This window comes from Gobius niger (genome assembly GCF_951799975.1).
Source record: "Gobius niger genome assembly, chromosome: 8".
Classification (NCBI taxonomy): domain Eukaryota; kingdom Metazoa; phylum Chordata; class Actinopteri; order Gobiiformes; family Gobiidae; genus Gobius; species Gobius niger.
In genome coordinates, this window is record NC_136859.1 from 32706005 (window position 1) to 32732771 (window position 26767).

The 26767-nt window shown below is 42.5% G+C and overlaps 2 protein-coding genes across 2 annotated transcripts; both read left to right on the forward strand.

The window, feature by feature from the left end:
* Window positions 1-1212: 1212 nt before the first annotated feature.
* LOC306966760 (cathepsin S-like) lies at window positions 1213-12587 on the forward strand (the record flags this gene model as incomplete). The annotated part of the gene is made up of 7 exons (XM_079561574.1): window positions 1213-1296; window positions 2672-2794; window positions 8034-8183; window positions 8254-8478; window positions 10152-10308; window positions 11638-11746; window positions 12404-12587. The coding sequence occupies 7 exons, from the start codon at window positions 1213-1215 to the stop codon at window positions 12498-12500; spliced, it is 945 nt and encodes a 314-aa protein (XP_079417700.1). The 3' UTR covers window positions 12501-12587.
* A 2354-nt stretch (window positions 12588-14941) lies between these two features.
* On the forward strand, window positions 14942-22867 carry LOC306967053 (cathepsin S-like). Its single transcript, XM_079561956.1, has 8 exons — window positions 14942-15030; window positions 18257-18381; window positions 18733-18855; window positions 19783-19932; window positions 20003-20227; window positions 20518-20674; window positions 20902-21010; window positions 22638-22867. Exons 1-8 carry the CDS (start codon window positions 15012-15014, stop codon window positions 22732-22734), a joined length of 1005 nt encoding a protein of 334 aa, XP_079418082.1. The 5' UTR covers window positions 14942-15011; the 3' UTR covers window positions 22735-22867.
* The last annotated feature ends 3900 nt before the right edge of the window (window positions 22868-26767 follow it).

A 26767-nucleotide genomic window follows, 5' to 3' on the forward strand; every position in this document is an offset into this window, starting at 1 on the left:
TAATTTACAGTTTTTATTAATATCTTAGCAAGATAAAGGTTGAAGAATTATATATACAAGGTTTTATACTGTTTTTTATTCTCATTATTGTTTAGCTTGACTTAACAAAATGTATGCGAAGTATTCTCAGTTCTCTGTTACAGCGGAAAAGTACCAGAACACCAAAGTGTGTGAGCACAGAACCCCCGTGCCCCATAAAGAGATAAACAACTGCCTTTCTCCAGAAGGATCTTATCAGTTGCAACATTCCATTGAAGACATAAAATTGGGGGTCGCGGGGCGGAACTACGTGACGCAGTGGAAGCACTGGAGCCAATGGAACCAATGAGATTTAGTTTTAGGCTCATGAATATTCCAATGTTTAATGTGATACAAATACTCTGCTTCCTTAGTAAAAATCCAGTCTCCTATGGCAATGGACAGCTGGTAGACTCGATGTTAGGGAACTAGGGAAGCAGAGCTCTGTATTAGATGACCTGTCGTGATTTAATTCTCCTGAATTTTGGTCATCTGTGCTGGTATGTGTTAGTAGCTGGTAGTGTAGCGTTGTTTGTCAATAACTCTTCTTCCAGTGTTGAACACGCTTGGTGTTGTCCAACGTTTGGGTAATTAATTAGGAAGTGGACAACACAGGAGAAGGAGTGAAAAACTCCTTACTCAACAAGGTAAAGAGAGACACGATTTTTCACTCATGATTTGGAGAGGGGCCCAAGTGGGATGTGCACGTTCTCCTGTCTTCAATCCATTCATTTATTCTTTGACCAAGTCTTCTCCAGCACATCCCAGAAATGATCAAAGGGACATGACAAAGCCATGAGTGAAACTGATGCTCCGTGAACCACTTTTTTACCATTTGACCTCAAAGATTCCTGGAGTGTTGGATATGACGTGCAGTATATATACAGTACTAGGGCTGGGACGATCCACTTTTGTCACAATCCGAAACGCATCACGATACTCCGGTGCCAATCCGATATGTGTTGCGATGCAGTAAGTAATTATGATCATGTGACATATAGCCCAGTCAAACTGTTCTTAATGTACCATTTGAATAGGAGACATAATTCCTTTATTTCTTTAAGTGCCTCTGTAGAGCGCCTTCAAACGCTTGCTCCCCTCGCCCAGTGTGTCCACCTGGCTGTGTGTGAAGGTCGGCTGTAGTAAGTTTTAGTTCCCGGCAGACGTTAACAAGGTGCTTGTTTTTAGCTCGTGATGCGGTTAGACTGGCTGGACTCGCCGTGTGAGTCTCCGACCACCTTAAAAGCATCAAGCTCTGGTTCACTGAGGCAGGGAGCGGTATGTTCATGGCTCAGCCTCAGTCAGGTGCAGCCAAGCCCAGAAGCCGCAGACCTTCGCTAACACTCTGCTACCTTTCATTCATAGGTATTCACCGGCTGTTTGGAGCCCAGAGACACTGTGAACCAACTGTTGCTCTGATTATAGCTCTGAACAATGCTCTGATAACATCTGTCTTAGATCAAAGTTACTGATCACTGTTGAATTCTGTTTAATCCTGGGTTATTAAGAATGTGAAAACAAGGCACTGTGACTATTGAAACCAAATGGAATGAATGAATCTGTCTATGAATGAACACAAGTGTCTGTGCCAATTGCAAACAAACCTGTGTTATTTTTATGGTAGGTAGGTGTGCCACAATAAGGAATATGTTTACCTTAAGGGGAGACACTACAGGCAAAACACATTTTTTTCAGTTTTCAGGTTTTGGGCCAAATTGGTCTCTGAACATATAAGCTTTCACCTGGAAACCAAAAACATGCCTAATCTTCACAATAACATGTTTAAATATTGTGCTGATTCAATGTTCCCCCATAGACTTATATGGGAGAATGCAATTTCAAGGGCCTTTTTCTCAAAACACATTTTTCTGTCATTGTGGCGACACTATGTCCCCGTCAGTCGGACCTAAAGACTTCACATTTTCCAGCCTTGGACTGAACAATATTTGGAAGATTTTTTCAGAGGGATTTTTTATAATTTAATCCCTAAGCCCCATTTATTGAGTTTTGAATGTCAAAAAATAAGGCGAAAATTAAATTTTTACAAATTTTTGCACTAAAAAACAGCTTATTTTAAAACTAAACAAGAAATCCAAAATCCCCTCTGAAAAAGTCTTGGCAACTCATTCATCAACAAAATGAAACCATGTAGCTCTATCCATTATTCAGATTTCGTCGCCGAAAAGATGGGAAATTTGGGGCATTTTTAGGCATAAAACACCTTGTTCTTATATGAAATGATAAACTGACAGAAAACTTGTAATGTATTTTTTCCTCACATTTATGCCAATAATCTACAGCAAAAGTTTCAAATTGATATCTGTAAATATATTTTTTTCCCCTATTCACCTGCAGTGTCTCACCTTAAAATGTAAAAAGTCATGAGTCCAAAGTTTATAAACCAAATGCCATTTTGAAGTGTTAAGAAGTGCATTAACACAAAATGTAACAAAGTGCTGTGTAACTGGAACTGGAAAAACAAAGGAATGCAGGGTAATAATGTCAGTACTTGGTATTGCAACATAAAGTACTGCGATCCCATCTGTTATTTTGTCCCAGCCCTGGTATATGGATGCATGTACGGGGCTTTAATAGGAACCACAAGTGATTACTTTTCATGAAAGTGCAATGCTTGTCTGTGTCCTGTGTTTAGGTGGAGGAAATGGGCCGCAGAGTATTGTGGGAGAAAAACGTGAACCACATCGACGCTCACAACCTGGAGGCGTCTATGGGCTTTCACACCTACTTTCTGGGCATCAACCGACTGTCGGACCTGGTACAGTTATTTTAAGTTTGTTCCTTTAAGGAGTTATCCCTCTGAAATGTGCAGCTCCATCCAATTCTGCTCTTTCATATAAAGTTGTGCTGTGCTGTTGTGCTGTTGGTGTACCGCTGCTATGCCAGAGAAATGAAAAGGGAGGAGCTGCAGTGTGTTCTGTCTGTATTTCACTCTGTCATTGGCGGCTGCTTTCTGTGTGTTCGCCTTGGGGACGCTATAATCACTCACACTTCTCCTGTGCGTCCAAAATCAGGCTTAAAAATCAAACATTTTTGATTTCCTGCGAGTCTAGTCGTGGCTTTTGTGCCGAACATATAGGACGATTCGAACGCGAGTCCTGCCGTGACCCCCCAACACTGCGAGACACCACTCTGTGACTGCCTTCGACTAGCTGCCACAGAATTACAGAATTGTAATAAAGGTCCTACATCATGCAAAAAAGACTTTTTGGAGCTTTTAGCCATGTTGTTATGCTATTTCCTTACCCCCAGAGTGGTTTGTGGCTTAATTCACGCAGTTCTCAGCAATCCTCCTGAATCCTGCTCTCTGAGCAGCTGCGCCGTCCTCTGCTGGAAAACGACTAATACACACCCTAATGTACATGTTTTTGATTAACCAATACCAGTTCATCTAAAACCGTAAATTCCGGACTATTGTGCGCACCTGAATGTAAGGTACACCAACAACATTTCTAAAGATTTTTTTTTTTTACACACATTGGCCGCACTTGTCTACAAGCCACAGATGTTCCACGCGCAGTCTGTTGCAACTTGCAACTTGACTGCCCCCGGACCGGAGCAACCAATAGAGTTCGGGAAATTCCACCGTTACCATGGAGATCCGCCATCTTTGCAGCTGTTAGCATATGTGGCAGTATGAATGATGCGTGGTTGCCTGCGGGGTATAAATAGGGCAGCATTCCCCTTTGTTCGTCCCACCTGACCTCTCCCCTCCGTGACGTCACCCGCCGACCAGGAGCTAGCATGGCTGTGAGAGCTTCGTGTAACATGTATGAAGATTGTCGCTAAGAAAGAGGAAATGTCACTGTCTCAAGGCGCCAAGCCCAGTGTTCGGAGCATGCGGTGTAGCATGTGCTCTCGGTGAGTGGCAATGAGATCATTATTGTTCGGAACTAATAACTATCAGTTGTGCGCTGAGCTAACACTAGCATTGTTTGTAGCTTCTCGGCTGTGCGAGGTCGGCGTCGCGGCTGTAGCCCTCGCGTGTGTGCATGTCTGGATGTGTCACAGCCACCCGGTATGTGCACGTTAGTGTCCCTGTTATGTACGTAGATTTATACTGTTAGACTAATTATATTGTAACCTCCTAGGCTGCTGGTCGGCGGGAGAGCCTCCCTTTCTGTCTCGTGTCTGTCACCTGGTCCTTCCTCCGCCACACGGCGTCTCGTGGTGGTCGAGACCCGTATCGGACTGGTAACATGGACATTGTGCATTGGACTGACTGACAGCTACATGAAATGATACCTGTCAGTAACTCAAGGAACTGTGAACCTGTCTATGAACGAACTATGTTTTAAAGGCAAAGCAACGAAACGTTAATAAATTAACCGACTGTATTATTGTCTCTGTCCCAAGTTAATACGAACCTGTGGTGCCTTAAGCGTGGGGATATTTTCATTTGCCCAGTATAACGCTGGGCTGGCGTTGTTGGTTTTAAATGGTAACATCATGGTAAGATAATGCACCCCCCCTGCGCCCCCGTCAGGTCACATTTGGCGTTTGTATGGCAGGATTAACTTTATCCGGACAGAGACTTGATCAGTTGGTATTTTTCTTTTTTTTTTGAGGTATTATAGCATGTAAAGAGAAAATGTATTGTACTTCGTTACTGTGCAGCTAAGGCTAAATTGTGTGAAGAAAATGGTTTTCTGACCTGTGATTTGGTTGTAGGCCTACGGTGTGCATTTTATTTTCTTTGCAGTGCATGTTTTGCTGTGTTTTATTTTGCTTTTGTGGGCCCTGCACTTGAATTATGGAAGGTGCTGTTTTTATTTCTGTAACAATTAACCTTGTGGCACGTAATAATACCAAGACAACTGCATTGTATTGTATACCTCAAATTTGTACTGACTTTTTGGTTGCAACAAATGTCTGTTTGCAGAAAGGGAGGCTCTGTAGAACTTGGACGTCAGGGTGGGAATGTCGGGTGTGGCAGTTGGGCCGCTGTTGGGTTGGCAGCGTCCGTGCCTCCGGTTTCAAGCTTCAACGCAGCGTACTGTTGATGCCGCTACTAGTTCCAGGTTGGGAGTCCTGAGGTAGAGTAGTTGGTCGTACGTGGAACCGTGTGGCGTGTTATTGGCCTTAAGGGCATCTCGCGTATCCCAGGTGAACGGATGGGACCGCGAGGACACTGACAGTCTGAAGCGTGACTTGGTCAGCTACTCTTTGAAATGTTTTTAAACTGTGACGTGAGTGCCAAGTGGTTGCCTCAAAGTGGATGGCTCAAACCCATCCAGGTAGCGGTAGGTAGGGTGAGATGTAGGGACTGCTGTAGCAGCAGGGCCCGCTTGTTCCTCAACTACTGACAGCGTATCATACGCGGCCGTTATTACTGCACCGTGTAGTCCAAGCAGGAATCATAAGGGTGCGAATTTTGGTGTGGTTCATTTGCATGGCTCAGCTTATAGCCTTAAGGGCCCTTCGTCAGCATCGAATCTTGTGTTTAGATGAGGCAGCTGCATGCACGGATTTTATGTTTGTTCGTCAGGGCGTGGTCGAGGTTTGATCATCCTGTAAGAGGAGTGCCTCACTGTGTCGTTCCCACTCTGCACGTATGTAGTATGGATGGTTTAGGAAACTTTATCGTCGGGACGCCGATACCTTTGGGGGGGTGAAATGTGGCAGTATGAATGATGCGTGGTTGCCTGCGGGGTATAAATAGGGCAGCATTCCCCTTTGTTCGTCCCACCTGACCTCTCCCCTCCGTGACGTCACCCGCCGACCAGGAGCTAGCATGGCTGTGAGAGCTTCGTGTAACATGTATGAAGATTGTCGCTAAGAAAGAGGAAATGTCACTGTCTCAAGGCGCCAAGCCCAGTGTTCGGAGCATGCGGTGTAGCATGTGCTCTCGGTGAGTGGCAATGAGATCATTATTGTTCGGAACTAATAACTATCAGTTGTGCGCTGAGCTAACACTAGCATTGTTTGTAGCTTCTCGGCTGTGCGAGGTCGGCGTCGCGGCTGTAGCCCTCGCGTGTGTGCATGTCTGGATGTGTCACAGCCACCCGGTATGTGCACGTTAGTGTCCCTGTTATGTACGTAGATTTATACTGTTAGACTAATTATATTGTAACCTCCTAGGCTGCTGGTCGGCGGGAGAGCCTCCCTTTCTGTCTCGTGTCTGTCACCTGGTCCTTCCTCCGCCACACGGCGTCTCGTGGTGGTCGAGACCCGTATCGGACTGGTAACATGGACATTGTGCATTGGACTGACTGACAGCTACATGAAATGATACCTGTCAGTAACTCAAGGAACTGTGAACCTGTCTATGAACGAACTATGTTTTAAAGGCAAAGCAACGAAACGTTAATAAATTAACCGACTGTATTATTGTCTCTGTCCCAAGTTAATACGAACCTGTGGTGCCTTAAGCGTGGGGATATTTTCATTTGCCCAGTATAACGCTGGGCTGGCGTTGTTGGTTTTAAATGGTAACATCATGGTAAGATAATGCACCCCCCCTGCGCCCCCGTCAGGTCACACATACATTTCTATTGACTAACATTAGCTAAAAACAGTATAAAAGTGGAGAAATTAGCCGTGGAACAACTACATTAGCTGCTGAGTCACTGCCGGTAAATACATCTAACTCACTGTGGTGTCCAAGTGTTTTAATGTGAACAATAACTCCAGTATTTTAACTTTTAAAATCTCCATTAGATTACAATTGCTGCTGACCCCATAATGCTTAGCGATTATGGGGTATTCCCGAACTCTATACACACTAATGGAATCACGAAGAAGAAGCTAACAGGCTAACGGGCAAAGCTAACTTCGGACTAGCGCCACTTTAAACAGTATTCACAGCCAAGTTTGAGTGAAAAAAAATATTTCCATTGTGTAATTGGATGTACAATATCCCTCTCTCCCTTCGCCTTTCCTGTCAGTGTAGTATTTACTCTCACGGACAATTAATGAGTAAAAAAATTGCAACTTGCTACGACCCCTGCAGTTGCACTTATGGCCTCTAGGGGCAAGAGTTACTTAGTACTGCTTTCAAATCTATAAATTAAGCGCATTGTTTAACAAAGGGTGGGAAAAATGTAACAGTTTATGGTCCGGAAATTACCGTACCATGATTTGAGTACTTGCAGATACCAATACGAGTAGCCTACATATAGGCTCTTTATGGACCATTTACCTGAGAAAGTACATGTTTAAGTAAGGATCAAACAACGAGGAGCCGTGCATTAGGTTATAATGCACGACGCGGAGTTGAGTGAGAGGCGGTCGGGAGGACGGAGTTCCGGAGCTCCGGGAGAACCGAGCTCCCCGGGTCTGACGGCTTAGCGCCAGCCTGTCCTGTGCTCCTTCAGCCCTCTGCGTCATTTTTTGGCTTGCTTCTTTTCTCTTGTGATGTGGTGCGCGTTCGTAAAGTGCTTTCTTTTCCCCGCGGACTTAAATTCCGTCCAAAAATGAACGGGACTGGTGTGTTCACCCCTCACACTCTCTCGAGGACGGAACGCAAACTCACATAGACACACAGACGTGGAAAATAGGAGACACTGGATCACAAGCTGCAAAACGCTGCTCGTTTTGTGAAAATCCGACGCATATTTATGTCAAAAACCTGCTGTATAGATAGTAAGTCGTGGCTGTATGCAATGTGCGTATTGGTCAAGTGGCATCGGTTGGTTTCGGGACCACACACTTAGTGAGTGTGTGTATGAGTACAAGCGTGTGGTATTGAGCTCGGTGCAACCCTAGCTTTTAGTGGTAGGGGAAACTGGAGTACCCGGAGGAAATCTACACAGACTCCCCATTTGGGATAGAACCTGGAACCTTCTTGCCGTGAATCCACAAGCCTATAATGAATACAAGAGTTTCATTGAATTCCCATGAGTTCCGTGTCACAGGCCAGACTCACATGTCGATGACCAAAGCTGTTTACTGGTGTTATCAGTGACGGGTCAGTGAGGTGCTCTCGGACCCATGTGCTCGCCCTATCCCGATTGGCCACTTTCACTTTTTAATTGTATTTTTTGCCACTCCCACAGACTAAAGAAGAGATACTGAAATTCTACACCAACCTGAGGCTCCCGAAGGACTTCAAGATCACACCAACCCCTCTCCATGTCAGAGATGAGGATGTACCAGACACTGTGGACTGGAGGGAATCTGGCCTCGTGACCAGTGTCAAGGATCAGGTAGGAAACACCATGTGACTGGATGACTTTGTTTCGTTCATGTTCAAAACCACATTTAATGATTTCTTAGGTCATGTGCAACTCGGACTGGGCCTTCAGTGCTGTGGGGGCGCTGGAGGGGATGTGGGCCAAGACCAAAAAGAAACTGGTGGAACTCAGCCCACAGAACCTGCTGGACTGTTCTGACAAATATGACACTGACGGATGTAATGGTGGAATGATGCATCAAGCGCTCGATTATGTCATTGACAATCAAGGGATCGACTCTGAAGCGTCCTACCCTTATGAGGGCGCGGTGAGCAAACTTCCAGTGTACAATGACAAAACATTCAGCTCTGTGTAGGAGACATGATAACAAATGTAGTATCTGCACACGCAAAGGTAAAGTATCAGTTGGAAGAGCGTGTTTATGAATATCCAACAGGGCTGGACTAGCAGAAGAAGAAGTTTTAGGTCAAGACCGGCCCTGTAAAAAATCAGTAATATTCAATGTACTAGTTGAGGCTGTTGGTAATACACAAGCCCGTAAACAGTATAAACTATGAAACAGAGGACAACAGCTGCATGTTGCTTCTGCCGAATTCAAGCCAACGCCTCACAGCACTCACGACTTTAATCCTGTTGTTTACAAAACCATCCGTTGAGGAGGACACAAATACATTTTACAAAACCAACCAAACAATCACACTGTTGATTTGAAGTGAAAATAGAAAAGGTCCAGCTGAAGATCAAGCCTTCTGTGTTGTATCTATGTAGAGATTTGAGGTTCTGTGGGTCCTTGAGGTGTTACATGAAAATATATTCACTAATTTGACAAATATGATGTGAGGGGCAAGAGTAATGACGTATTCAAGAGGCTCGTTGCTCATGATAAATGAGATTATCAGGGAAGCATAACTCAAGAAAGCGGCAATGGAGGGATATAAAAAAGCACCTGATTAGAAATGAAGCTGTGCAATTGCATCCAATGAATGGTCTCAGCGCACTTTTTCCAGGAACTCCCCGGAAAAAAGAGGTTCTTAATCACTGGGGGACTTTCCTGGTGAAATAAAAGTCAAAGGTTTGTATATTTTCCCGTTTCTATCTATTGCGGGCAGGTAGAAGCTCTTTAGTACTGTAAGAAAGTAAGTGCTTTATTTGTCATTGTACAACTGTACAACTAAATTGTGTTCAGGTGATAGTCCTGAGCCTCTGCAACTGAGCCGTGCCACCACTGTGGGAAAACCTGACCAGCATGTTTTTGGAAGTCAGGGAAACCGTAGCAACCGGAGCAAGCTGGCTGGCTGCCTTTAGTGCTCCTCTGAAACGGTGCAGCGCCTCCTAGGTTTGTCCCTGTTTCAGAGCATGGTGCCCTGCACTGGTCAGCTCCACCTCCTCCTTCCTCTTCCTCCTGCACAGCTCCCTCCGCTCCACCACAGTCTTTTAGCATCTTCTGGGAAGAGCTTAGCATTAAATCTGTTTTTTCTTAGGGAACGTCCATGAGCCAGAACAACAGTGGGGACAGACTTTGCTTAGCAGCGAGTCTTGCCCGAATACCTCCTTGTTTGTCCCTTCCTTGATTCCTGTTACACCTCTTGTGACACCACTGTACTGCAGCTGTGGGGGGCTCCTGGTGCCTCTTCAAGTGAAATGTGTAGGTCTTAAATGACTTTAGCTCAAAAGCTAGCTGTTTGTTTGCTTTTAAAAAGCTGTGAGCTTCAGGACCATTATGGAATCCACTGAACCTCCACAAAAACACAGCAAAGATGTACAATAGTATCCAGTAAAACAAAGTGGAACACAGAAACCTCACATGCATTTCGCAAAAAAGGGCAAAAAATGCAGCTGTACCAAGAGAGACAGAGGTTGCTAAGTATTATATCTTTACCAACACGTTATTTATGCACACATTGTTGCACAAACGAAGAGTAAAAACACACTAGTTAACGTTTTTTTTTATGTTTTTGCTTGTTGTTGTGACTTCTTTAGGATGACAACTGTCGCTACAACGTAAGAAACAGAGCTGCTAACTGTTCTTCATACCGCTTTGTGAATGCGGATGAGCACTCTCTGAAGAAGGCCTGTGCTCTCATTGGGCCAATTGCGATTGCCATCTGTGCCTTTGACCTCATATGGTACAAGTCTGGTAAGTAAGGTTTGCATTTTGAGCTAGTAGTGTAGGATTTCTTTCTGATGATGAACATATATGTGCCCCGTCACGAGAACCAGGGACACAAGTCGGCCGCCCTAGTTTTGTGAAAAAACACAAGCGTTTTTTTTTGTTTTTTTTTGGATTTGTGATTTTCGCTTTTTTGCAGAATCGTTCAGTTGAACCCACGAAGACGCCTCTACATGTTTAAGCTGCAGTATTGGTATATTTAAAAGTGTAAACTTTTAGGTTCAAACAGGCTTGTTTAGGGAGATTTGGGAGCGTGCAGTCAGAGCATGACTTTGTCTGTCTGCATTTACATACTGGGTAAACACCGGGTCGTGTTGGATGGACAAAGATTGTATCAGACGAGCTGAGCCATGGATGTTGCAACGGACATGTTTGGAAGTGGATTTATTAATCAGGGATTTTGTGGCGCCGCTTCCTCATGAAGAGCCTTGATACCAAAGCAGCGACAGCGGGACAGAGACAGGACCACACTCTGGCCACACAGCTTCAGGGCTAAAAAAAGCTTCAGCAAAAGCACCAAACAGTAAGTTTTGTATCTTTTTATTACGGTGGATTTTGCCTTTCAGTTCTCTGATGTTTCGCTCTGTCAACAAAACATTTGCCCATTTCCACGCTAAAACACGCTACGATTTTGGAGACGACACTTTCACAAGCTATGTCCCCCCCAAATTCCCGAGTTGTGTCCCCCGTTCTCGTGATGGGTCACATATGGAGTCAATATTTGGTTCGGGAGCAGGCCTCAACCAATCACCCTCTGCAACCCCTCCTGCATTCACCTTACCACGCCTCTTATGACCCATGAGCCCTATATATACACCAGGCCTCTCCATTCCTGTTTGTTTGGAACTGTCGACCCCTCCCACCCTCTATATCTGTTTAATTTTTTACAGCTTCAAAGGGGGTCTTGAAGAGCTGGGCTCATTCGAGACCGAGCCCCCACTCACAGTCTCGCCCAGCTTCACTCTACACATCTAAACATAATTAAATTCTTTAACTGCACTTTGTTGTGGGGTGTGGTCCTTGCTGGTGAAAATGATTTGACATATTTAAACTAGGTTAGTAAAATGTATGGCGGGTCCGCTTATAACTGTTTATTCTATTCTAAGCACAGAGAATTACTGCATTAGATTATGTATAAAAATGAAGGCCAAAATTCACCACTTTTCATACATCATTACTCAGAAATGTAATTATTAAACAAAATATGAAATACACTTTACAATCACACATGGAAATATACTTATGCTCTGACACAGCACTCGTCAACATTTTTCTTTATGTATTTTCCTCCCTCAGGTGTGTACTACAATCCTGACTGTTCACAGGCATTGGACCACGGAGTGCTGCTCGTAGGTTATGGCACGGATGACGTTTATGGGCTCGACTACTGGCTGATCAAAAACAGGTGAGGTCGACTTCACCGAACCGTCTCTAGTCGGCTTATTATCATGTTTGCCTGTACCGATCTTTTTTCTGATATAAGTGATATCTTTTTTCTGACTTTTGTTTTGCGCTGCTAATAATAACATGGAACAAAACTATTTAAAAGACACAGAATTTGCTTTAAAATGATAGTCTGTAAGTTTGCAAAGTGAGGAGAGACGGACTGAAATGTGAAAGTAATCAATGAAATGACTCCCTCTTCAATCAGAACGCCTCATTTAGACTGAGGGCATTATGTCCACGCCCCGTTTTACACAAGTCAAATTTGCGCCGAGCCATTGTTTAACTTGTGCAAGGCATTTCAGCAGAGAGCTTAATTTCTGGAACTCAGAGGGCTTAAAAGAGCAGTAAAGCTGAATACCATCAGCAAACAAATGGTAGGAAACATCATCAAAACTCCGGATCATTTTTCCTAATGGAAGGACATAGAGTAAAAACAAAATCGGGCCCAAAACAGAGCCTTGAGGGACCCCACACAGCAAATCAGCAGAGTCGGACAGGAACTGATTTGCAGAGACACTAAAACTCCTCCCCAATAGGTACTAGAGGGACTGATTATTGAGCATTCTGTTCTACCAAGATCGTCTTTCTTTGTGTGCTTTTTTCTCCTCATTTGTAGTTGGGGAGAAGGTTGGGGAGAGGACGGCTACATCCGGCTGGCACGCAACAAGGACCAAATGTGCGGCATCTCGCTGTATTCAGTCTACCCTCAGTAATGTCAACGGTCGTGCTGCTGCTGTTGTTTTCCGACCTCTAAAGCCCCGTGTAGACCGCATGTACAGATTTGAATGGGTCAGAGGTCTTGTGAAAATATATAACGATATATCATTCATCGTTTATGTTGTCTGCATCTCCCGTTCACTAGTAGAGAGATATTCATGTATTGCATATCTTTATTTTATTAAAAGCCAAGTTCATGGTATAGTGGTAAAAACATATTTACATTGTTAAAAGGTGTGTTGTTACATAATAGTATTTCATTTATTTTATTGAATGTGAAAAGTGTATTTTCCTATTTAGAGACAGTGTGAAGGTACTGTAGGTTCTCAGATTGTTAGATTCAGTTCGGAGTGTACAATTTCATGTTTACTGTCTTATTTGTCTGTCGCCTTGTTTATGAAGTCTGCTCACTGTTGTTGTGTGTTAACTTTCTCAATTAATATGCACTGTCCCATCCTAAATAAATAAACACATAATTTCACCAATCAAGAGACATTTAATGTGTTCTCTGTATGACTTTGTCTGCGGTCTACTTTGATTCTCCATGCTGATGAAATATAATCAGAGAATTAGTGTTATTACTCAGATCTGGGCAGTGAATGCTAATAATCAACTCAGCTGTGGACAGATGTGACATGACAGGCCACCGATATGACAGCCTCCAGAATCAGAATCCTTTTATTGGCCATTGTTTGAGAACAGGTTCACAAACTAGGATTTTTTCTCGGTTCAATCGTGCAACATGAAACATAAAACACGGCCTATAACTTAGATGTATAAGGAGGTATGGGTATCTGTAGGGACCGTAGCCTCCTGCCTGAGGAGAGGGGTGAATAGGGGTTGAATATTCCGCCAGGTTCCCAGGGTGAGATCCTAACTACACAGCGTTCCAAATTATTATGCAAATTATATTTCAGTGTCAAAAACGTTTTTGAAAAAAATGTTTTTTCAATGAAACTCATGGATGGTATTGTGTCTCGGGGCTCTTTGAATCACTGACATCAATCTCAGAGACCTGGGATGATTAGTTGTCAGGTAAGTCCAGTCAAAGGAAAAACTACTGAAAGAGGACTTTCCACATTATTAAGCAGACCACCATTTTCAAGCAATAAGGTAAAGAAAAAGGATCTCTGCTGATGAAAAGCGTGAAATAAATGTGATATTTCATGAAAGGTTAAGCATAATCATTGTACGTATTTGTGGCTGATTCAGAGCACACACAGGTTTGTGCAGATAAAGGCACAATGAGGACGATTTCTGCCAGACAAATGCGTCAGATTAAGAGAACAGCTGCTACAAAGCAGTATTCAGGTATTTGAAGCTGCCGGTGCCTCTGGAGTCTCCCGAACATTAGGGTGTAGGACCTTCCAGAGGCTGCAGTTATAAACCATCTATCCGGCCTCCCCTAAACGGTTCACAGGTGCTTGGCCAGCCCTCTGACCTCTCAGCTGTGAGGAGGTCACTGAGCAGAGTCTCATGTTGGCTCAGTTCAGACTTTATCAAGTCCTCGCACCTTTCTGTATTTGACCCTTGGCTGATTTAAATGTGGCTTACTCCTGCTTTAGCTCAAATATTGTTTTTGTCCTGACTTAGTCCTGGTTTAGTTCTGAGTATATAGTGCTGGTTTTGCCCTGGCGTAGTCCTGTGTTCACTGGAAGTAGTTTTGACAGAGCAGTGTCGTAATGATAGTTTAGTTTTGTATTTTCTATCTATCAGAAGCCAGTAGTTTGTGTGTTTTTGCATTTTAACGCAATCAAGTACTTAAAATATGTTTTAGTAGAAGTTTTACCACAGTCCGTCTTGTCCCGAGTCCTTGCAAAAAATCTGTCCCTCTGTAAAAATGATTGAAGACCCCTGGCCTGTGCCTTTTCAGTTTTGTTTTCCTGAATAATGGTCTTTTGACAATGTTATTTTCCTTTTTGAGAATCAATTTATTTCATTTATCCTGAAAATATGAATACTTTGGTGCCGGTGGGAGGCTCGTCACCGGCCTGGTGGCCAATGACCTCGGAGAAGTCTGGCCCAGTAAAAAATGTAATTGAATTGCTCTGATGTAATGGTGTAGTCGGGGCAGCCACGCCCTGCCCCAGCGCAGGCGCACTCCCCTCCCCTCCCCTGTCCCTCCCTCTTCCTCTCTCTCTCTCTCTCTCTCTCTCCAGAGAAAACTGCATGATGCAGACGTTTAGTCAGGGTCTGAACATCATGTCTATGGTCTGAACTCGTGTGTGCCGATGGTGGATAATAATGGATTTACTACGTTTTGTCGGTTGTATGAACGAGCCGTGAGTGATGCCACTTCCCCTAGCAGCACAGCCCCCCCCTTTCATCTGCACATTTAAATGGACCACAGGATGATAACCAATTATTTATTTATGTGCAATTTCCAATGAACTGACGCCTCCAGGCCACCGCCCCTACACTTGTTCAGAAAAAACACACGCGTGCCGTGCCACATGTGACTCCAGCTCACAACAAAACCCCAGTCTGTGACTCTGCACAGTCAGAAGATGCTTTCAACTTGGACAGGTAAGCATGCGCTCTCCTTCTCACGACTTACACACCGGAAACATAGAGAATATACAGCCTCAATAATAAGTTGCTTGTTTTTAGTTTAGGTTTTCTTTTTCCTTTCTTTTTTGTCACTGTAGCTTCCATTTGAGTCACTCAAACAAAAAAACGTGATTTTTTTGTTTTAAAAACTGTTTTTCCTAATCATTGTTGCCGTAAGTTATATGAAAAAAAAAAAAATACAATGAGTTGAAACATGTAGCTGTGTGGGAACAATTTGGCATTAAGTAAAATGTAGAGTATTGACATTATTTGCCTGCAGCTATTTTGGAAAAGCAAAGCAACAAAAGAACTTATATATGCCACTTGTTAAGTCAGGACTGTGCAACTTGTTGTTTTGCCTCACGAACAGTAGCGACTGGTCTATTATGAGCTTTAGGGCGCCGCCCCTCCTGTCAATCTATCAAATTAGTGTCTGAAAAATTGATGCAAATTAGCCTTGACTATAAATGTTGTAGTGTGGTACATGTTTATTGTTCACACATGTCCCTATCAAATAAAAGAATAAAATAAATTATAAAAGAAAAGGATACTAATTAGCTAGTTCAGTTATATTAATGTGTAATCAATGCATAAATGTTGGTAAGTTGTCTAAATGTTGGCTGTAAGAGTTTACTTTGTGTAAAATCTGTGTTTCCTGCGTCTTGTTGCTCAGGGCGGTGGGGAGAAGCGCCCTTCGATATCAGAAATCCACCCAAAACTTGATGAAACATTGTAATGTCAGCACATATTGATGAACCTGTTAACCCCCACCTTAACCAAGGACCTTTTCTCTAGTTCTTATCCAGGTATCCAGACATTACCCAAATCTAAATATCGTAAATATCGACAAAAACAAGACATAAACAAAGATGAAAATGCAACTATAACGCAACAAAAGTTACAAAAATGCAACTAAAAACACACACAAAAAAACAACAAAGTTATAAAACCCAAAAAGACCACAAAAAAAGGGAATGAGAAAATAAGAAAAATACATCAAACGTAAAAAAGCAACAATAACGTGACGACAACAAACACAACAAGGAAAAATTGTAGTTTTGTAGGTCTAAGCTTTCAGATGAGGTGCTACTGGAGAAAATGTGCTCCGTTTAAGTGGGACTTAAGGCGAGACACTGCAGGTGAATACGGAAAAAATGTATAACTACAGATATCAATTTGAAGCTTTTGCTGTAGACAGTGTTGGGAAAGTTCATTTCCTACATGAACTAGTTCAAAGTTCAGTTCACAAATTTCAAAATGAACTAGTTCGTTCATAGTTCATAATTGTTCATGCTTAATAGTTCGTTCATGGTTCCAAAAATGAACTAGTTCATAGTTCTTTTTTTTTTTTTTTTTGCTGCGAGCTATTATTCAGGCATGAAAAAGGTGAGAAGTACAGTATATTCCTCTCTCAGGGAAATATTTTTAAAATCCATATCTTAAAGCAACAAAATGAGTGGCAGCGCGGAGCAGACAGGAGTTTGGAGAGACAGACGTTACACAAGGGAAACTCGCTTCGTAACCTCACTTTGTGGCTGCTCACGGGCAGCGTGCAGACCCGCGGGTCACCGGTGTGCCAGGGCCTGTGACAGGGCCATAAACAGCAGAGTTCAGCGCCACAGAACTTTACACAGTCGGGCCGTGGGCGCGGAGGCGGAGCGGAGCTAGCGCGAGCTACACAGCGGACCCGCCAGAGTTTAGAGCCGCTGGTAAACCCTGACGGCGCAGCGAGGTTTTATAATTATATTCACTGATCCGCGGTCTTAAACCACAGATATAAGAAATCTGGCACCATAATGAACGAACGTAAAAAGAACGGGAAATGCCGTTCACAGACACCAGAATGAACGCGTTCATGGTTTCGTTCATCAGGCAGTAATCCAGTGCGTTCAGTTCACGTTCGCCCAAAATATGAACGCGTTCATGAACTTCCGTTCAATGAACGCGTTCAGGTACATCACTGGCTGTAGATCACTGGCATAAATGTGAGAAAAAAATACATGGCAAGTTTTCTGTCATTTTATCTTTTCATATAAGAACAAGGTGTTTTGTGTCTTTTCGGCGACGAAATCTGAATAATGGATAGAGCTACATTCAAATTTATGGTCTCATTTTATTCATGAATGAGTTGCCAAGACTTTCTCAGAGGGTATTTTGGATATCTTGTTTAGTTTTAAAATAAGCTGTTTTTTAGTGGAAGAATTTGTAAAAATTTAATTTTCACCTTATTTTTTGACATTCAAAACTCAATAAATGGGGTTTAGGGATTAAATAATAAAAAATCCCTCTGAAAAAATCTTCCAAATATTGTTCAGTCCAAGGCTGGAAAATGTGAAGTCTTTAGGTCCGACTGACGTGGACATAGTGTCGCCACAATGACAGAAAAATGTGTTTTGAGAAAAAGGCCCTTGAAATTGTGTTCTCCCATATAAGTCTATGGGGGAACATTGAACCAGCGCAATATTTAAACATGTTATTGTGAAGATTAGGCATATTTTCTGTTTCCGGGAGAAAGCTTATATGTTCAGAGACCAATTAGACCCAAAACCTGAAAACTGAAAAGTTTTGAGTTTTGCCTGTAGTGTCTCCCTTAAATAATAAACGGCGTATGTTTGCCCAGTGTCGGGGCACTGATGTCAGGCAAAAGTCCGCACAACTAAGTAGCTCCCAGAAAAAAGTGTTTATTACACCACATGTAACGTTTCGGGCCTTGGCCCTTCCTCCTTCATGTCTGAGGGAACTATTATTTCCAGTGGAGGTGGTTCAGGTCATAGGTTGAGTGTTTGTGTTATAAATTGTCCACGAACCAAGTATTTAGTTCAGAGTTCACAGGGTGGGACAGAGAGTGGGCTAGAGTGTGTGTGTGTGTGGGCTGAGCAGGCTACACCGCCCCCTACCTAACTGTAGTTCTGATGACAGGGTTAGGTCCTGGGCTTCAGCTCGCCATCGGTTGGGTCCATAGGTTGTATGGAGTGGAGCCGACTATGGATTGAATGGATCAGTGGACTGGATGGATCGGATCAGGAGGAATCCTCTTAAAATGAATCAAGACGGGCACCAGCGTAGTGTCCCGCCAAAGGAAGGGGAGCCTGTGTAGCCGCTCAAAGTTGCCTCACCCACACGAACACGGAGAGTGTGGACCGCGCCATGATAAAAGAGGAAGTTGCGTCGGACGTAAATCGTTATGGTTTGTGTTGTCCAGGCGCGATGTTGGGAGTGTGGCTGTTGGTTTGTCTCTGTGCACCGGTTTTGGCTGAGTTCGACTCACGACTGGACCAGTACTGGGAGCTGTGGAAGAAGACGTACCAGAAGAATTACCCCAATGAGGTCAGTTATTTGTTGTTTTGCTGTATAGCTTTACCGTAGGATATCACAAACAAATGTTAGTTTTAATTTACAGTTTTTATAAATATCTTAGCAAGTTAAAGGTAAAGAGAGACTCGATTTGGAGAGGGGCCCAAACTGGGATGTTGCACGTTCTCCTGTCTTTAATCCACCCATGTATTCTTTGACCAAGTCTTCTCCAGCACATCCCAGAAATGATCAAAGGAATATGATAAACCCATGACCTCAAAGATTCCTCTGGCGTGTTGGTTACGACATACAGTATATACGTGCATGGCTTTAATAGTATTACTTTTAATGAAAGTGCAATGCTTGTCTCTGCCCTGAGTTTAGGTGGAGGCGCTCGGTCGCCGAGCAATGTGGGAGAAAAACTTGAACCACGTCAACATTCACAACCTGGAGGCGTCACTGGGCTTTCACACCTACACTCTGGGCATCAACCACCTGTCGGACCTGGTACATTTATTTTAACACAGTTTGTTCCTTAAGGAGTTATCCCTCTGAAATGTCTAGCTCCATCTAATTCTTTTCTTTGCATTTTGTGCCATGGCCTTCCTCTCAAAACATATACAATAGGCTTTGATGAATGAGGATGTGTTTGAGAGTATGAGAGGCGGGCAACGGATAGAAATTAGCCCATGGCTGCAATTCAGATGGAGAGTAATGGAAGATTACCAAAAAACACGTGGCAACCTCCAGATTTAAAGGAATAGGCCACCGTTTATACATACTGAGATATGTTCTTACCTCAGCTTTGACGAGTTCTTTAGGACCTGTCTGATCTTCCCCCGTGCCTTCAGTCACGTAAACACAGCGCAGACGGCGTTAGCCTCTCCCCCTATCCTCTATAGCTCCAAAACAGGTCAAGATAGAAGCTACCAAGCTCTTCCACGTTTTCCCTATTTAAATATGGTTACGTGAAGTGTTCCACTACAAAGTATAATTACACAAAATTAAACAATGTGGATTTTCTAAGCGGATAAAAGGGGGGACTATATTGTAAGGCGTAATAATACCAGGAGTAGTTCGAAATCCGCGCAGTAATCTTCACTTTACTGCGCAGTAATCTTCACTTTACTGTGCGGATGCCAAATTATTCCTGGTATTATTACGCCATTATTGAAGCATGAGCGCTAACCACAACAACAGAAATTAAAAACAGAGGAAAATATAGATGTGTAAAATGCACAAAAGTAGCTTTTCAATTTAAATGAGTTACATGTCACTGGCCAGAGACTGTCGATGACCAAAGCTGTTCACTGGTGTCATCAGTAACAGGCCAGTGACACTGGAGGTGCTCTCGGACGCACCTACTGGCCACTTTTACTGTTTGACGTAGAAGATATTTTTTTGACGTAGAAGATATTTTCTACCTCTCCCCAGACTAAAGAAGAGATACTGAAATTCTACGCCAACCTGAGGCTCCCCAAGGACTTGAAGATCACACCAACCCCTCTCCATGTCAGAGATGAGGATGTACCAGACACTGTGGACTGGAGGGAATCTGGCCTCGTGACCAGTGTCAAGGATCAGGTAGGAAACACCCTGTGACTGAATCACTTTGTTTCGTTCATGTTCAAACCCACATTTAATGATTTCTTAGGGCGAGTGTGGATCGTGCTGGGCCTTCAGTACTGTGGGGGCTCTGGAGGGGCTTTGGGCCAAGACCAAAAAGAAACTGGTGGATCTCAGCCCACAGAACCTGGTGGACTGTTCAGAAAAATATGGAAATGAAGGATGTGGAGGTGGATACATGCATCAAGCGCTTGAGTACGTCATTGACAATCAAGGCATTGACTCTGAAGTGACCTACCCTTATGAGGCCCAGGTAAGCAATAATGAGTAATGTTATATCCGAGAGGCTCGTTGCTCATTATAAATGAGATTATCAGGGAGCCATAACTCAAGAAATCACCAATGGAGGGGTACAAAAAGCGCCAGATTAGAAACTGAGTTGTGCAATTAATGGTCTCGAAGTATATGGTTCCCCTCTGGGGCCAGGGCACCCTGGGAAAAAGAGATTCTGAATCACTATGGGACTTTCCTGGTTAAATAAAGGTCCAAAGTAAGTATATTTTCCAGTTTCTATCTGTTTTTTAATTGTTACGACCACTTTAGGATGATTCCTGTCGCTACAACGTTTCCAACAGAGCTGCAAACTGTTCTTCATACCGTTTTGTGGATCAGGATGAGCTCTCTTTGAAGAAGGCCTGTGCTATCATTGGACCAATTGCGATTGCCATCTGTGCCAATGACATTATGCAGTACCAATCAGGTAAGTTAGATCTGCAATATGAGCTAGTAGGTTAGTCAGATGCATGTAGGGTCTGTTTCACATTTCACCACTTTTCATACATCATTACTTAACTTAGCTTAACTTCATTATCAAACAAAATGTGAAATACGGTTATCACAAACACGCATCATGGAAGGATACTTGGACACAGCATTCGTTCGTTGTCAATGTGATTTTTCATTGTTCCTCTGTATTTGCCTCCTCAGGTGTGTACTACAATCCTGAATGTTCAAATTTTCTCAACCACGGAGTGCTGCTCGTTGGTTATGGCACAGATGACGGTTCTGACCTCGACTACTGGCTGATTAAAAACAGGTGAGATGAACTTTACCAAAGCGTTTCTGATCGGGCTTAAAGCAGTTGGTAGAGCGGGTCATCTCGTGATCGGAAGGCAGTGGGTTCGAATCCCATCTCCCGCAAATGCACACTGTCGTTGTGTCCTTGGGCAAGACACTTCACCCTCCTTGCCTCCAGTGTCTGCGTACACTGGTGTATAAATGAGAGAATGAATGGGTGAGTGGTTCCTTTCTGTAAAGCGCTTTGGGCCTGATAGATGAGGTAGAAAAGCTCTATACAAGTTGAGTCCATTTGCCATTATTAAAAAGACACATTTGCAATTTTTTCTCACAGTCTGACATGAAACCAGAATAAACTTCTACTTTTTTACGTCAATTAGAATTAAAAAAAATATATATATATATTTGCTAAATGCCAGAAGAATGAGAGATACATTGTTTTTAGAAATGTTTTTTTTTACTTTTTACAAAGTCAGAAGTTTACATATAATGGCACTCATTTATCAACATTGCGTACATAAATGGTGCATGTGTATTTGCAATATACGCCTGAGTGCACGTTTATGAACCTGTGCTTTCTGCTCAGATCTTGTCCACGCACAAGCAGCAGATGGTAAATGCCATGGAGAAATTCTAGCGCCATTTAAAGAGGGGGTTTTATGCTTTTTTCAATCACATAGCACCAATCTATAGGGTCCTGCACACATGCTTCGTGCATGCAGCAAAAAATTACATTTCTCCAACCAGGAAATAATAAATAGTTGTTTTTAACACAACACATGAGGAAGATTAAAGAATCTGTCAGTAACCCACATTAACCTTATAGCCAATGCAAGATCACATTTACTAAATAAAAAAGAGGGGAAAAAGAAATAGGCTAACAATAAAAAGCTACCTTTATTAAAGAAGCTGTTGGCCTGAACAGCATTAAAAAAGATTGTGTCTGGTAAAATAAGAAAGCGTGGATATGCCGCTGCAGTCAGAGCAGACTCTGGACCGTGATCTGAACCAGTGAAAAGCAGCTGCGGACTCAGCGCTGAAGCCAGGCAGGACTACATGTCTCTCAGCCTGAGCAGAGCCTTCCTCCGGGAGGAAACAGGTGCGCAGAGCAGCTGAGATGAACCCAGGAGATGAACGTGCTGCGGTCTGAAATGTGAATATCAACCCAAGAACAAATGCAAAAGACCTGGTGAAGATGCTGAACCTGGTGAGAGTTTGTCATCATCAAAAAACAAGTCCTGTACCAACATGGGCTGAGAGGGTATACTCTGCCAGGAAGAAGCTCTTACCCCAAAAGAAACAATAAAAAGCTGGTTAGGTGTTTGCAAATTAAACATTTTTGAAGACATATCCTGTGGTCAGAATAAAAGAAATGAATTTGGCCATAATGACCATCGTCACATTTGCAGGACAAAGGGGGAATCTTGCAAGCCTGAGAACACTATCCCAACTTTGAAATACGGGGGTGGCAGCATCATGCTGTGGGGTTGTTTTGCAGTAGTAAAATGATTGTTCATGTGGATATTTAGCATCAGAACCTAGGCCTATATCTGCATCTGTTCACTTAATCCGATCATGACAAGCATGTATGCATTCTGTTGTACAAAGATCGTCTTACTCTGTGTGTTTTTTCTCCTCATTTGTAGTTGGGGAGAAAGTTGGGGAGAGAACGGCTTCATCCGGATGGCACGCAACAAGGACCAAATGTGCGGCATCTCCCTGTATTCAGTCTACCCTCAGTAATGTCAACGGTCGTGCTGCTGCTGTTGTTTTCTGACCTCTAAAGCCCTGTGTAAACTGTGTGTACAGATTTGAAAGGGTCAGAGGTGTATCAGACTCATGAATGTAATAACCTGTTCCAGACATTTGCACTGCTCTATTGCACTATGCGGTATGTCCACACTACCTGTAAAAACACTCACGCTGTTATTCTGTGTCAAATAGTTGTTGTCTTTATTATATTTGTATCTATTTTAATCATCTTTATACATGCCCTTATGTATAAAGGGCATGTTATAGCTGCTATAAGGGCAGCTATAACTATACTGCCCTTATAGCAGTATAGTTTAAAAGTGTTTATAGTTTATTTTTTAATCTAAATTAAGTTTTATGTTTTATGTTCCATGTTGCACGATTGAACTGAGAAAAAATTCCTAGTTTGTTCTCAAACAATGATTCTGATAACGATTTATCATTCATCGTTTATGTTGGCTGCATCTCCTGTTCACTTCATTTTCACTGTGTAACCCAGATCAAATGTGCATTTAGACATAAGTAAAGTAAAGATTATAAATAGTAAAGAGATAAATCCATGTCTTTCATATCTTTATTTTATTAAAAGCCAAGTTTATGGTAAAGTGATAAAAACGAATTAACATTGTTAAAAGATGTGTTGTTACATAATAGTATTTCATTTATTTTATTGAATGTGAAAAGTGTATATCCCTATTTAGGGATAGTGTGAAGGTATTGTAGGTTCTCAGACTATCTGGTTCGGACAGACGGAGACATCGAGTTCGCTTGTGTTTTTCCACCGAAAAGACAGTGAGAACATTCACTAGATCAGTCAAACTCTGGCTCTGGGACAATCAAACCTGCAGTCACAGCGAGGACATGTCACTTTTTTACCAAGTGTTTATCATTTCATATTTATTGTCTTATTTGTTTGTGTCGCCCTGTTTTATAATGTCTGCTTACTGTTGTTGTGTGTTCATTTTCTATTTTATTTTTACGAACAATTTCATGTCTGTTGTCTTTGTTCTTGTCTATTGTCTATTACACTTGTGTGGCCTTTCCTGAGCAGCAACCTGCCCTGGGACTAACTCTGGCATATTTACATGTGGACTGAAGACTCAGGGACATTAATATGTCTCATCCTAAATAAATAAATAAATACATAATTTCACCACTTTTATTGTGTTCCCTCTGTGACTTTGTCTGCGGTTTACTTTGATTCTCCATGCAGCCAAAATATAACCAGATCAAAACTGTTGTTGCTCACGTAGGTGAACGCTAATAATCAGTGTTGGGCAAGTTCCTTAAAAATTGTAATATATTCCATACTAATGATTAAAGCTCCAAAAATGTAATGTGCTTGTATTACATATTACGGTTTCAAAAATGTTACACTACTTTGAGTTACTTCTGAGTTACTTTTGGCAAAATACAAATGGAATATACTGTAGTAATAATGCTTCCGAGCAAAAGTGCAATCACAGATTTCATTTTCCTTTGCTTTTCCCCATTCTCTTATATTTGGTTTTGAGGACATGAACTACATTAACTGCAGATCTTATACAACAACGTGTCCAACTTGATTTGGTGATGTATCATATTTGGGAGTCGAGTTAGTTCAATTGTAATGACTAATATATTCACGTATTTTGTGTAAGTAATATGTTTTATTCCTTAGTTACTGAACAAAGTAATATAGTTTTTTAACTCATTACTTTTGTAATGAAGCTTATGCGCAAATTCAACCTGGAAGACCTACCAGCTGCATTCATTCATCACCTCATCACCGGCAGCGCACTCCAATCATCCAATCACGGACCCCGCTCAAGCCGCACCTTCACAACAGCCAATCACCGCAACTGCTCGTCGCCTCACCAGCCGTTCATCGCTCTGGATTCCCTTTAAGCTCCCTGGTCAATCACTCAGCCGTCTGCCAGCCGTGCTACGACCCTCCTCCACCCCTTTCTCTGCCTGGCTCCTCCTCGGCTCTGCTCATCAAATGGCCAACCCAGGTCTCTTCCACCACCACCAGGGTCCAGGCTCGGGGTAAGATCATGGCTATCATTCGTCAAAGCCATGCATTCCATATCGTTCGTTCAGTCTTCCGCCGGGGTCTGAGCCCCAATAATGATTCATGTTCGTTAATAAAACACTCATACCGTCATTCCGTTTCTGTGAGTCTTTTCAGGTTGAAATACTTTACCCCCAACACTGCTAATAATCAACTCAGCCATGACAGGTGTGACATGACAGGCCACAGATATGGCAGCTTCCAGCAGCAGCCGCAGGTCACCTGTCTGTAAAAGACCAATAGATTCATTAACAATGCCTTGCTTTCACAAAATAAAACATTTTCCTTCTTATAATAGCACAAATAGACATCTAGGTATTGTTGTCAAATTAAATATCAAATCATGAATTATAAAAACAGCTATTTTCTGACTACTGTTCGCTCATCCTTTTTAAAGGTATGTAACATGTGCAACAACAGTTGGAAAAGGTGTATGAATAAAGAAAAGCTGGGTTGCCCTGTTATATACAGTGGGTAGTGAAAGTTAAAGCACCCTGGATCAAAATTCTAATAATGTGAATAATGAAGATCAAATGATCTCCAAAAGGCATGTGCTTTTAGATGAGATATTCCCAAAACAATTCCCAAAAAATCAGGTTTTAATGCCATCATTTACGTTTTCAAAATATCAATGTAAAACAAAGGCCAGAGCTAAGGTTTAGGCACTCTGCATAAGTCATGCCTCCAAGACCCCTCCAGCTCTATCCAAATCTAAAAGCTTCTCAACTGGCGCTTACAGCCTATAGGCCAAAGTAACGCCTCATTTGAACGCTAAGACCTACAAAACTGATCTAAGATTCTTCTTGTTTTAGTTCATCACATTTTTGTCACATTTTTGTCAGGTTTTAATTACCTTTTGGTCATGTTTCCGTTGCGTTTCCACCGCTTTGTTGCTGCGTTTTGACGGAGTGATGACCAACCCCTAGCGTCCACATTAGGACACTAGGACACGCTAGCTAACAATTGGCTTTAGCACGTTAGCGCTGAAATGGCTCAAATCTAAGCTAGCATCTCTGTGTCTTTTTGTTTATGGCACTAACAAAAGGAAAGTTCTCACTACAAAAACAACCCAGACATGAAAACAATTCAAAGGTGTCCTCTCCTCATGTCTTCAGTCCAAATGAGAAAATGATTCTTGGAAGAGAAAATACTCTTTTTTTGGTAATATTATTATTATTATACTGTAAATCAGTACCAGCACAAAGCAATTTGACAAATCGGCTCTAAGCACGCATATATGGTACGTGTCTTCCTATTTGCGCGTCCGTGGCTCTTCCGCTTGGATGTAAACTCTAGAGTGCAGGAAACATCTGGGTTTTTTGAGTTGGACTTTTTGATCTCAGAGCTAACGGTGAGTATTAAAAAACAACACCACAGAAATGAAACAGCTAAAAAGGATTTATACTGAAGACAGGCCGATTGTTTTTTGTGCAGGCTCGTTCAAAACATTGTTGCTATTTTTTAATTGTTACTTAGTGTTTGCCGTTAGCTTCAAGACAAAACACAGTGAAGAGCACGAAAGTTTGAATTCTTTGCTCTGATGCAATGTTTTTAACATGATGAGAGTGACGGCGCCTGCCATGTAATCAGGGTTGCCAGGTCTGGGCAGCCAAACCCGCCCCAAAATATCTGAAAAACCGCGGAAAACCCGCAGACATACATTTTCTACTAGTTCACAGAGCCCATATGCTCCTGCGATCAGAGCCGTTTTTTCCTATAGGCAAACTATGCAAGGTGCGTTAATCTGGTTAATCAAGGCGTTGTTACGGGCCTATTTTGTCTCAAAGATGAGTTGAATCCAGACTGTTCTCCTGCGCGCAGTTACTGACAGTAACTCTGGTTCTCTGAATGTGCACAGTCTAAAACGAGTTGGGCTACTCACAGGCTAATTCTCAGAGGTCAGACAGAAATAACCGTCAGGTGCAGGTTTCAGTTCGTTTTGAATGCGTAATGTAGGGCCCCCGGGTGGAT

Bases quoted from the DNA above. Each gene is read 5' to 3' on its own strand.
- LOC306967053 (XM_079561956.1), top strand. The intron at 18,382-18,732 runs GTCAGTTATTTG...CCCTGAGTTTAG, and splicing joins AGAAGAATTACCCCAATGAG to GTGGAGGCGCTCGGTCGCCG. The intron at 19,933-20,002 runs GTAGGAAACACC...ATGATTTCTTAG, and splicing joins TGACCAGTGTCAAGGATCAG to GGCGAGTGTGGATCGTGCTG.